Source organism: Vulpes lagopus, chromosome 3 (assembly GCF_018345385.1).
Source record: "Vulpes lagopus strain Blue_001 chromosome 3, ASM1834538v1, whole genome shotgun sequence".
Taxonomy (NCBI): domain Eukaryota; kingdom Metazoa; phylum Chordata; class Mammalia; order Carnivora; family Canidae; genus Vulpes; species Vulpes lagopus.
Window position 1 is genome coordinate 21,192,685 of NC_054826.1, and position 12,753 is coordinate 21,205,437.

The following is a 12,753-nucleotide window of genomic DNA, read 5'->3' on the forward strand; positions in this document are numbered from 1 at the left end:
TTTATGATTTAACTGTGTATAGATTTCAGGGCTCAGTAATCATAGGCAAAACAAATTTTAGGGAGATCTGGAGCATCCTGCCTCTTGCATCAGTAGGAAGACTATTTCTTTCCAGGACTTTAAGAAACTATTAGACCTTGAAAAAATGACTGTTTAAAGATTCCTTTTCAGCAGCTTGACCTATTGTTCATGAGCAATAATAAGTGCAGACATATTCCGCCCTAGCCAGGGAGCTGGCCACATGGACACGCACAATCTCTCAGCATCCCAGAGCTGCACACTTCCATGTGGTTGCCACTTAGCCGCATGTGACTATGAATCACTTGAAATCTGGCTAATACCAATTGTGATGTGCTGTGTGAAATACACTAGGTTCAAAGATTCCATATGAAAAAAAAAGGAGTGTAAAATATCTCAGTACTTTTCGTATTAACTGTATGATGAAATGATAATATTTGGGCTGTATTGGGTTAACTAAGGTATATTATTAAAATACATTTTATGTATTTTTTAATGTAGTTACTAGGAAATTTAAAAATACATATGTGGCCAGCATTTGGGTCTCACATTATATTTCTGTGACATAGCACTGTTCTAGAGGGCATTTTCTATGAAAGCTGTGAACCATGAATGGTCCAAGTCCAAACAATTACACCTCCCATGATCTCGAAAAGTGAAGTGGTATATTACAAACTTCCTGGAGTTGAGACATGACATTGATCTGCCTTATGTCTGCCATCTATCTGGCAGCCAGTCAGTCTGGCCAACTAGACTTCTTTCTATTTATATGTATAGGCTTAGAGGAGGTGGGAGGGGGGTGCCCCCATGTCATGGAAAGAGCACACTTTATAGCTGTTAAGTAATGTACCCAAAAGTAGACCAGGTGCTCTTGGAGATTCTAAGGCCTAGAGATGAATATTATATCCCTTGAGTAATACTCCTAAAGAAACTGCTATGTCAGCTTTTATGAATTATTACTGTCCTTGACAGGCCCAGAGCACTGAAAATGCTGTGGTGTCTGCCTCCGTCCATAATTCAAATCCAAACTTTATGCTCTTTTTCTTACCATCTATAGCTTTTCCTGCCTCGCTGGTACCCTGCCCATGTGCTTAGTCAGCCTTGTTTCACATTTATGAAGAAGCACAGGAAGGAGAAGGCAGGCAGGCATTGGAGACCTTGAACATGGTGCTAATTGTCTGGGGGACTCAGCCTCTCAGAGTTCCTCTAAACTGAGGAACTCTGTTTTTTTATTTTCTCAGTTTTAAAATGAGGCTGTCTTTCACAGATTCTTTGTAAAAGTTGAGTGAAATAATGTGGCTCCTGGTCAACTTCTTCATTAGGCAGATTTTAGAATAGGCATCTACTCTGTGTCAGGCCCCAGGGTAGTTGTTGGGGATACAGTGAGCAAGTGAAGCACATCTACTGTCCCCAGCTGCTCACAGCTAGAAGAAGAGAAGGACAAGGAGCCTGGCAACATGGGGCAGGATTAGTCCTCGATGAATGGCAGCTTTCATTACATCGCACAGCATGGGATTTGGCTTATCACAAAATCGTGGGATGGTGTGCAGACAGGAGAACTGAGGCCTATGGCGATTGAGTGACCGCCCAAGTTACCACATCAGGCAATGTTGGGCTGGCACCAGGCATGGGACTGCTGACTCCTTCTCTAGAAATGCTTTGTCCAGAGGATCACATTGCCTCACTCTTGGTTTCTCAACTTGTTTACCTTAAAAGAACAAGTTCATTTGGGACTTGATAAAAGGAAAGAAGAGTTTCTCCCAGTTTTTGCTCTGTATGTTAGTTACCTGAGGCTGCTAGTAACTCCTTTTAGTACACTGTGAGTTGCTGTACTACTCATTGTCAGATTATAATCTCATCAAAATAATAATGTTTGTGTTTGAAGACTTCATTCTGTGAGATCATATCTTCAATAGCTTATTTATTTCCTATTAAATTCAGTAAAACAAAGCCAATTTTCATCTGAGAGTCTGAAAAAAACTCCATCTTCAACTTTATTTTTTTTCTTCAACTTTGTTTAAAGCACATTCCCCCTGTTCTATATTATCTATCACAGTAAAAAAAAAAAAAAAAAAAAAAATTTAAAAGAGAGCCGCTTGTGAAAAGAGAATCAGCAGAAATTCAGTAAGAGGTTTGCTTTTGCAAGTTCTGTTTTGGAAAAAAAATGATTTGGTAGGTGCAGAGATATAAAATATGATGTAAAAAGGAATATGGTGTTCAAATAAGCACCCATGCAATTGATTTCTCTTTTGTGTGAGAGTCACTCCTGCATTGTAAATCAGTGGATGCACCATGTGAATCAAACTGGGTGAGGCTAGCGGCCATCCACAAGGATGATTGTTACAGTGAGGTATTGCAAAGTGCCACTGAGTCATACTGAACTCACACAGAATGCCCATATGCAGAGAAAGTCCACTTATAGCAGAATCCCATGCATACCAAACTAGGAACAGCATGAAGCATTTCGTGCTGAAAAGGCCTGCATTTTCTCATTTCTCCAGAAAGGAAGAGGTAAAGACCAAAGTTCCTATAACCCAGCTGCCTTTTGTATTCTCACAGAGAGAGTCCTACTTTGAAGCTAAGTGTTTTATCACTGGAATTCATCTACCCAATTTTCAGCTGTAGAAATCCATGATTCACAAAACAAATGATCTGGACCCAGTAACAACAGCATAGCCTTTTCTTACAGCAGATGAGATCATGATTATGGATGAAATCAGCCTCTAGATTATTTCCCATAATTGGGCCTCCGTTAGAAGGTGCACATTTGCCTGTACACCTAAGCAAACATGAGCAGCGTTCCTGCCTTATCCTAGGAGATGCACACATCACATTATGATGATTCTCCTTTCCCTTGCGCCTTTATGTAAGTGCATGATTGAAGAAGGGAGTCATATATGTTGTGGCTACCCAGGAACACTAATCGCCTTCACCTCCCTAGGCTTCCATTTCATGATATATAAATGAGGGCTCTACTCCCCATCTATCCCATGGAAACATTATAAAACATAGTCTATTTATTACTGGTATCAGAAAGAATCTAATAACTTATTTATTGGATACACACAGAGGACATGCTAAATGTTTTAAATAAATCATCTTATTTAATCTCCTCCTGATTTCCCTGTGAGAAAGGTAGTAATATTATCATTTATATATTAGAGAAAAGTCAACAGGTGTGGTAAAGCTAGGATTTGAAGCAAGCTCTCTCTGACTCCAGAACACATGCTCTTAACCCAAGCGCACTCTCTCCATAAATGAAGATCAAGGATGGTATTTATGGTAGAGGCTGATGTTAATTCTAAAGACTTGGAAAAATATCTACCAATGATCATTAACTAAATATGATTAGCTAACAGCAGAACAGATGGCATCAAATGAAATGGAGTATCCAGGGTTCATGCACTAGCACTCACTGTCTCTTACATTGTGTATGAATGTCAGCAGATGGCTTAATCTTTGTACCTGTTACCTACATGGAGCCTAGATAGCATCGTTCACTTCCCCAGCTGATGGTGTGTTGGGTCCAGTTTGTACTAGCTTGTGAACCCATGTTCAGTGACTTCAGGTGCAGTGACGTGGTAACTTCGAATCAGACATGGTGGAGGTTTTCACACCACAGAGACTGGTAAGCCCCACCAATCGTGGAACTTCTCCCTCTCTCTTTTTAATTCCAGAAAGACAATTACACACTTATCAGTACACCACTGTCTATGACTCAAAGAGAGATAGAGTGTGAATTGTCACTTTTCTAAAGGTAAACATAGGCATACTGGCTACCCTAAAAAAAAAACACCTGCAGATATAATCATGACTAATTCTTCAGTAAATCTTTAGTTCCCATCATTCTTCATTTGGGATGACCTCTTAAAATGTAACTGTAAGGATTTTATATGTCATTAGAAATATAAAAATTTTTATTATTGTTTCTGTTACAAAAACATACATGCCCACTGTAACAGTTTAATGTTTCTGAATGCGAGTACAGACAAACCATTATATATATATATATATATATATATATATATATATATATATATATATATATATCAGTGTGCCAAAGAGAAGTATAAAATATAATGCAAGCCACATATGTAATTTTAATTTTTCAGCTGGTCACATTTAAAAAAATAAAAAGAAACCGGGATTGGTAGTTTTCAGTAATATGTTTATTTAACCCAGCAACCCAAAATATGAGTTTAACATGTAGTAAACATAGACCTTGTTGAAATATTTTGGATGCCTTTTTTGTACCAAGCCTTCAAAATCCATGTATGTTTTACACTAACAGCACGTCTTAATTTGGATGCTAAATTTGCATCAGATATACTTGATCTTTATTTAGGTTTAATAAAATCTACAGCTGAGAAACTAGATTCACATCACAACCTATTTCAAATATGCTTAAATGCTTACTTAAAGTATGTAATTAAAACTACATAAAAATTTAGTTTATTTAATTCCTCAGTTGCATTAGCCACATTTCCAGTGCTCAGTGGCCACTGGGGATTGATGGTGACTGAATTGGTCAGCGCAGGTGCATATGATCTATACTTTTAATGTTTTACTGAAAAAGGGCACTTAATATATATATTACTCCCACAAGCCTTTTTTTCCTCATACATTACACATTTAAAATAATTTCCCATCCTTTATTCCCCACTGGATCCTGAGAAGAGAAAAATCTCAGCAAAAGTACATATGCCAGTAATGTCTGTGAACTTTTTCTCTCTCACTAATGGGAAAGAAAGAAATTGACCTAAGACAGTTCAGATCTGACCAATTTTCAAATGACCAGCACCATAAAAAGTAGGTAATAACATGAACAAATGCAAATTAGTCAAATAAATTCCTGGTACTAACTAGAGTGGATCATTTCAAATACCCTTTTGGAGTAGCCATTTTTGATGTTGAGTTTTTAGAACAGCTTCACCAGGAAATCAACTAGATTCAGTTTTGCAATAATTCATTACTAATGATCACCTGCATCAGAAAGTACACATTTATTAAGTTATCTAACTAGAGTCTTGGTTTTGCAATATAAACAATTCTGGTTCTGTGTGTATTTTTTAAATCAGTTCTTACTTTTTTGGTATCAAGATAGCTAGATCCAATAAAACAAAATATTGGGGAAATATTATTTCTATCAATTCAGCTACCATGTTGGTATTTTGCCTTAACAGGACTACAAGTTCCTACATCTATCATATAATTCTAACTATATGCTAATATGCTGACACCATTCTTCTAGGGGTGCCCTTGACCGCTTTCCTTTTAAATACTTGATACAAATCAGAGGGTAGCTTTGAGTGGTTGTTCCTTTTGTCTCTGCCAAATTACAAACCAGATAGGAGCACATTTTCCCCTATATGGCTTAATATGCTTTATAATATTACTTCTAATAAGGTTGATGTGGGGGTTCTTCATGAAATAGCCTAGTCTTCACATTAAATTCATCTGGTACTCATCATCTCCATGCAAATATCTCTGAAATCTAATAATGACCTCTCTCTCTCTGTCTCTCTCTCTCTCTGTCTCCTTGGTCTCCTACCTTCAACTTCCCACCAGACATTTCTTACACTTCTACAAGTGTTTGAATCACTATTATATCACTTTAATACCAAATATCCCAAGACAGTCATGTGATCTTCTCATTCCTGAACAAACTCAGATCCCCAAATCCTGATTTCTATCAATAGCACTATCTTTCATCCACACATACACTATATACTCATTCATTTGTGATAGATCTGTTTTCTTTATCATCTCCTGTATCCAGTCACCACCAAATCTTGTTAGTATTTCTCAGTGATGCCAAGTTAAGAAAGTATGAGGGGCAGATTTATCCTAAGAAAACTCCACTTGCACATGCTTACCAATCCCAAATCTTCCAGTGACTTTCTGATTAATATGAATTGAACTTCTGAGGTATCGGGGTGGTGCAGTGGGTTGAGCATCTGACTCTTGATTTTGGCACAGGTCATGATCTCAGGCTCATGGGAGAGAGCCCCCATCCCCTCTGCTGGCTCTTCACTCAGTGGGGAGTCTGCTTGGGGATTTCTCTCCTTCTTACTCCACCAACCCACCCCCCACCCCCCCACCCCCCGCCCTGCTCATGCTAAATCAATCAATCAATCAATCAATCAATCAATCAATCTTTTTAAAAATATATGAGTTGAACTGCTGTTTCGATCTAGTCCTCCCTTATCTATTCAGTTTTATTCCCTTTTATTCATAATTTTGAACTCTGTTCTCTATCTCACCTCCTACTGTCCTCCACTAATCAGACCCAGAGCCATACCCAGGACGTTTGTACCATCTGAGCTTTTACCCATAATGCAAGTTCACCCCCCTCACTATTCCTTACCTATCACAATCTTCTGTCATTTGTTCTAATTTTAAGCCCCTCAGTGACTGATTTTTTCCCCACTCTGGTCTTTCTTTCATTTTTAGGTATGCTTCGTTTTTCCCCCAATATCATTTGCCTATCCTGCCTAAATCTTGAGGTAAAGAACCATGATTTTGATTGCTTTCGTATTCTCCATTGTGCTCTGCACGATTCTAGGAGTTCAATACATCCATGCTAATTTTAAAATAAAGAGAATTGAACTAATTCCTTTCTTGGCCTGGAATTGGTTATAACATGTTGGAAAAAAAATATTATGTTTAATCTCCATCTCTTATGTGTTTATGTACTGTTTTATAGCCAAGGAATAAAAGTCTGTATATCCCAGGCCTAACTGTAATTTAGAGTCTCCTCTGCTGGGCAGTTTATAGAACTAAAACTCACACCAGCTGGATTATACTGCTTTTCAGCTGGCTCTCCCTTGAGGAAGTTGGGGGGGAGGGGTGTGAGGAGATGGGAGGAGGGCAGGCAAAGTGCCTTAGGCTTTGAAAGTGGAAATGGTGTGAGTTCCATTAAGCAAGAATAGAAGCTTGTCTCCCCCACCCAACCACTGCCCCACCCTAAAGGAAAATCTTGCCATGAGGCTATAGCCAAAGAATGCATAAATATCCGTAAAAATTTAGAGAGGTATTTTCCCTAGAAAAATATTGCAAACTTAAAAACCCAGTAGGCTAAGGTACATTTGGTAGATTCCACTGGACGGTACCCGCGTCTACATAGAGACTTATGTTGGGGAAAGGGAATAATGGGACTCTCTCCTGCTCACATCTGGCACATCACTGACAGACTGCATTAAAGTTTCACACTTTGTGCATTGGCACTTTGTCCTCTCTAGGGATGCTTTCTCCCAGCTGAACCTAACGAAGAAGGATCCTCTTATCTAGAAGCTGCCATATGGAGTTCTGCAAAACTGAAGGGGGTGGCTTCCAGGCAAATCGAACAGAATGTCCATCCGCCCAGCTGTGTACTGGCCCTGGGGACAGTTCACTAGGGGACTGCTTTCACAGTCAGCCCCACAAAGCCAGCAACAGTGGAAGGAGAGCCTTAGTCTTGAACGCAGCGGTTAGCTCTTCCTGCATCCAGCTACACCTCTGCATCCTCCTCTCTGCCCCCTACCTGGAGCTAGAGTTGGGGCCCTGGGCAATGTTCTCAGTGCAGTGAAGGGTTCTTGTCTCCTATTTGGGAGAATGACAGTTTTAAATACCTCCTTTTCTGCTGTAGGAGTGTACAAACGGATTGATTCTGGTTGATTTTGCTTTGGGATTCTGATTTGTTGTTTCATTTTATGAAAGAGAACACGTCCTATGGAGATATATTGTGCTAATTTGGAAGAGGCAAAGTTCATTTGCAGGTAGCAACTTTCAAAAGTTCGAGGATGAGAGGGAGTCAACTACTATTCATCTGAAGCAAAATTCCTTGTTTCTGGCATCTGCCCAGTATCTTTGAAATATTTGAAGAGGCAACTTCCAAACCAGAGAAAGCAGCCTTCTGAGAAATGCTAACCTCTATCCTTCTATTCAGGTGGGATGAAAAAACCCTGCCTAAGAAATTAGAATTCTGTTACACCTTGATATCCAGAAAGCAAGTACAAGGGAGATTTCTTTACCTGACACTAAATGCCTTGGGGGATTGCTGGTAAAACTAACACTATATATAGAGCCCAGTTCCTCATTGCTTTTCCTACTTTAAAAATAAAATTTAAAAGGAAATATCCAGTTAACAATGGGATGGCATTTTCAGCCTTTAAGATATTTATTTTTAGCCTTTTCACGTATTTCTGCTGGAAGCCCCAAGCTCAGATTACATAGCCTATTCACCTGTTAGTAAAGGATCTAAGGAGAGATGCTCACTGGTTCACATTTGCAAAGTAGATGAGGATGATGCAAAGCCATTAGCCTGGAGCCTTCCCGGTTAGGACTTTTAGTAACTGCAACTCACATTTGTGTGAACTCTCGTCATTGGCCAAGTGTGTTTATGTGCGGTATCACACTCCACTCTGTCAGTGACTCCAGGAGGCAGTGTTTGAGGGGGTTCTTTATGCATTCAACGTATACGTGGCTATTCAGACACAGGAAGATACTCAGTTTACGTGGAGATGTGTATGCTGAGACTTTTTTAAGAACAGAAAATCATATGGACTGAAGAAAGACATGATGGGCCCTCCACCATCTAGAAGTGAAAGTATGAAACATCACATTTTATACCTAGTCAGAATGTCACGGCCACCACCAGGGACTGCACCATTCATTCCGTTACCCATGAGAATGAACGTTCTTGCTCATCATTTCAGCCTGATTAGGTGTAACAAGAAGGGCTATTTCATTATTGTCAAGAACGTACAATAGTGAAAATGAGGCCAGAGGGAGGCCCTGGTGGAGCTGTGCCTGAGTGATGCAGAAGTAATATAGTTTTATGGAAATATTACAGCAAAGCTTTAAAGGAGTTACCATTAGTTGTCAGCTCTCCAAAGGATAGTGTGCGGAGTTCATTTTAAGCCAGCCTAAACTTGTCTCTTCAGAGATCCTAGAAGTGTACACCTGGTTTATTGATTCCAAAGAAGCTTATTTCCTCCAGGTAAAGGTGTGTGCTGGCTGAGGCATGATCTGCTCCCCTATTCATAAAACTGAAGGGGTCTAGGTGTGGCCACACTTGGGATCCCAAAGAGCTTGCAAGGCTGTGAACTGACCTTTCTTTGAGTCTGGGCTGCTCATGTTCCTGGGCCTTTCAGAGACCACATTCCACCTAAAACAGAAAACCCAGGACACCAGGTATCCTAGGGAGGCCACCTAGAGAGCACAGATGTTTTGCTGTCTTTTGTGTCTCACTGTCTCCTTCCTGCTGTCTTCTAGCTAAACCTCCTCATGATAGCTCATTAGCACAGTCTTCTGAGTATTAGTTGAGTTCTTCTATTCACTGGAAACACACTGGAGAAGTTTTACTATTACAAGTGGGTTGTTGTGTTTTTCCTTTTATGGCCTGTCCAGCTCAAGGCCCTATGCATGGTGATACTGCTGACAAGTTTTTCTATTTCCAGATCGAGTTAAAGTGAAACCACACCGGCCCTAGTATTGAAGCAGTGTGTGGGGGTCCTTTGTGCTGAGGTGCTTCTAGGGCTGTCGTCCAGGGTGTGAAAATCTCTAGTGTCTGTGTTATTTCCTGAGGCAAGCACACCATGAAGCACCAAGTAGAATTTATTACAAACCTACTGTTTGCCTTCATGAAAAGTACAACAATCTGAGACTCTGGGGGGATGAAAAACTTACTAGGACTTCTTTAAGAACTGACACGCATGTCAATTCATTGATGGGTTAACCAATTTTTAAACAGTATGCAGTGATGATGGTCTGCTTTTAGTTGGCTTTATCTTATTCTCTTTTGTATGTGATTGCAGGTCCTACAGGTATGGATCTCTGGCAGCTGCTGTTGACCTTGGCAGTGGCAGGCTCAGGCAGTGCTTTTTCTGGGAGTGAAGGTGAGTTCTGCTTTCGCATTCCCACCCCCAGTATTTTGAAATAACACTGAACTTTATTTGTTAAATGTAAATTCTTTGGATGATTTAATTAAAAGAGGTAAGTTTTAAGTAGCTGCAAATGGGAAACTTATCTTAGCTTTAAAATCATAAGCCAGGAGGAGTTTTCTGTGGATGTTTGAGGAGGAATACAGTTTTGGCATCTGATGTTTGCATATCAAAAATAAATGCTGCAAATCATGCTGAGGGCATTTATACTGAAGGCAAGCCAGGTCTCTTGGTCCTGGGAGAGGGACTGAAATTGCGCTGGAAGGTTAGTTATTAACCTACTGATCACTCTGCTCATCCGTGACTATGGATATCATCCCCGATTTCCAGAGCTCAGAATTAAGGTCTCTGAATCATATTCTCTGAGAGCAGAAATTGCAGGTTTCAAATAAATTTCACCTCTCATGCTTTGGGCAATTGCCGTTTGCTTAGGTTTGAAGGAAGACACAACTGAAAATAGTTGAATAATGTACTCAGAGCTCATGAGTTCCTTGGCCATCTCTATAATTCTCCTTCCATTTTTATGCCCTCTTCACCATGGAGAAGTCTCAGTACATTCAAATGTATGTCTTGTGGCAGAAATAACTGGAACAAGAAAGAGTAATGAAAGGGAGTGAGAAAGAAGGCTTTTTCTGTCCAGAAAGCAAACTGTGCTTATAAAGGCATGGGAGAATTTTTTTTTATATTGTCTTGAGTACTTTTTGTTTTGTTTTGTTTTGTTTTGTTTTGTTTTTTTGCACCAGCATAAGAAATAAACAATCTATTTCTCCTGTGCTGTGACACTGCATTCAGTTGTTGCTTTAAGAGTTGCTGATTCCCCTACTCACTGGACAACTCATGTTGGAAAACACAGTTTAACATCAGAGGTAGTGCCTTAAGATGTCCTCCCTGACCTTTGAGCCAAAAATAAATCCATAGTAGTGAGCTGCTGAGGGCAACCAGAGTAAAAAAAAGAGAGAGAGAGAGTGAGAAGCTTAAAATATGTTATTTTATCTTTTAAAGCAATTTTAAAAATATTTATAGAAAAGAAGTCATAATTGTTTGAAATATTTTTGGGTCTCTCTGGTGTTACAGTGTCAACATTATGCAAGTCAAACATGGAGAGAATTGCAGGCTCCGTTTCAGCAGCTTTTCCCATGGCTGGTTTTAGATCCTGGTTCTGAGCCAAAGAATTACAGCTGAGATCCTTGGCTGTTCGAAAGTTATGGTGGTTTAATCTCTACTTTCTTCATTAAGGTGGCTTTCACTCCACTGGGCAAGGCTTGAGGAATTTAAAAAACCTGTGAAATGAAAAGTATGGCAAAGGAAATCTTTAAAGAAAATTAAAAATGTATCCCCAGCTGAAAGACGAGAGCTCAAGTTACATTTAGACCTAGAGAGTCTGCAGAGAGCATCTATTTCAGCTGTTTTGACATTTTAGCTTTGACATAAACCTTTAACTTCGTAAGGAGAGTGGAGAGAACAACACCATTAGCTGGTTTTATGTTTGCTTTTTGATCATTTTTTTGTTTGCTTGGTCTGTTTGGGGTAGTAGAGATAAGAAAATGCAGTGGCTTACAGTAAACAAATCATGTAGCCTACCAGTACTTACACACGTAATTAGCAAAAGAAAAAATTTCCTTCTCCTCCTTTTTTTTAAGTTAGTGGGCAAACCAAAATTCTTTTGGAATATGTGGCTGCTCCAGAGTTCTACCTTAATATGGCCTGGGATTATTAAGGATGAGCATGATGTTTCCATAAGAAGGTGTAGATGAACATGTTTGAACATGACCGTGTATGCATGTTAGCGTGTTTACCAGTTCTGGCCATTTATCTGGTGAGTCCTGCCAAAGTGATCACTTGACATAACGTAGCTTGAATCTCAGATGACATTCAGGGCCATGCGGTTCTTTTTCTGCCAGGTCCGGACTGTAGCCAGTTTTTTTCTGTTCTCTCCCATTGTATAAGGCAGACTAAAAATATATAGTGTAAGGATTTATAAAAGCAAACAAACAAAACACTCCTGTAGTTGTACCACCCATTCATTTGAATTCAGTTTGGTCAGGGAAAGATGTGACACTGCTGAGTAAGGGATCTGGAAAGTGTTACCTAGAGTCGAGTCTCCCAGGAGCTGGTAAAGGATGACAGATTTGCATGCCTGGGGAAAGTTGGCACTTGAAGCCTTGAGCAGGGTTTTTCTTGCTTGGGCAGATGAGCAGTTAGAAATATACTGGCCCTGAGAGGATTTTTCATTACATCTAATTGCCTTATGGGAAATGTAATGAAAACGGAACAGCAAACAGTGCACCATTGTGTTAGCTCAAGTGTTGTAATCGGTGCTCTGTCTTTGTCCTTCATCCTTAATGTTAGTCCCTGCACCTGCTCCTCAAGACCAGTGACATAGTCTCTGGGAGAACTCCTTACTCCAAAACTGAGAATGACCAGCGGTGCCTTATTTTCAGAGGGCTTCACAGGGTTAAACTGTCAACTGGTTGCATCAGACCTGCTGCTCCTGGGATGATGATATTAGTGAGATATGTGCCTAAAAAATTGATGGCTCTAAATACTCTCCAAAGGAGTGTCTATTACAAATCAGGTCAGATCTCTGCTATTTTAGTCGGCCCACAACTAAGCATCCTCTTTGACCTCACCAGCCTAACATGGGAGCATACAAGTCCCTGCCCTGAAGAAGTTTAGTCGGGTTGAGACGTGAGGAACTTCTAGAAATGAGTGAGAACCTGTATACCTTTAAGGTCTCAATTGTGTAATGAATATAAATTGTCAAGATGCTCCGAAAGAAAATAAATCAAGGTGGACTGGAATAGTTCATTCA

General features: G+C 39.8%; 1 protein-coding gene across 10 annotated transcripts in view; it reads left to right on the top strand.

Moving 5' to 3' along the window:
* Window positions 1–12,753, top strand: part of GHR (growth hormone receptor) — a 271,673-nt gene that overhangs the window by 118,439 nt on the left and 140,481 nt on the right. For 8 of the 10 annotated variants that reach the window (XM_041747921.1, XM_041747926.1, XM_041747922.1 and 5 more), the window contains one exon: window positions 9,816–9,896. In XM_041747921.1, coding sequence (XP_041603855.1) covers window positions 9,827–9,896 — 70 coding nt within the window. In that variant the 5' untranslated portion in view covers window positions 9,816–9,826. Of the gene's footprint in view, window positions 1–9,710; window positions 9,732–9,815; window positions 9,897–12,753 lie in introns of those variants that run through there. The other 2 variants (XM_041747920.1, XM_041747925.1) reach the window with 2 other exon arrangements.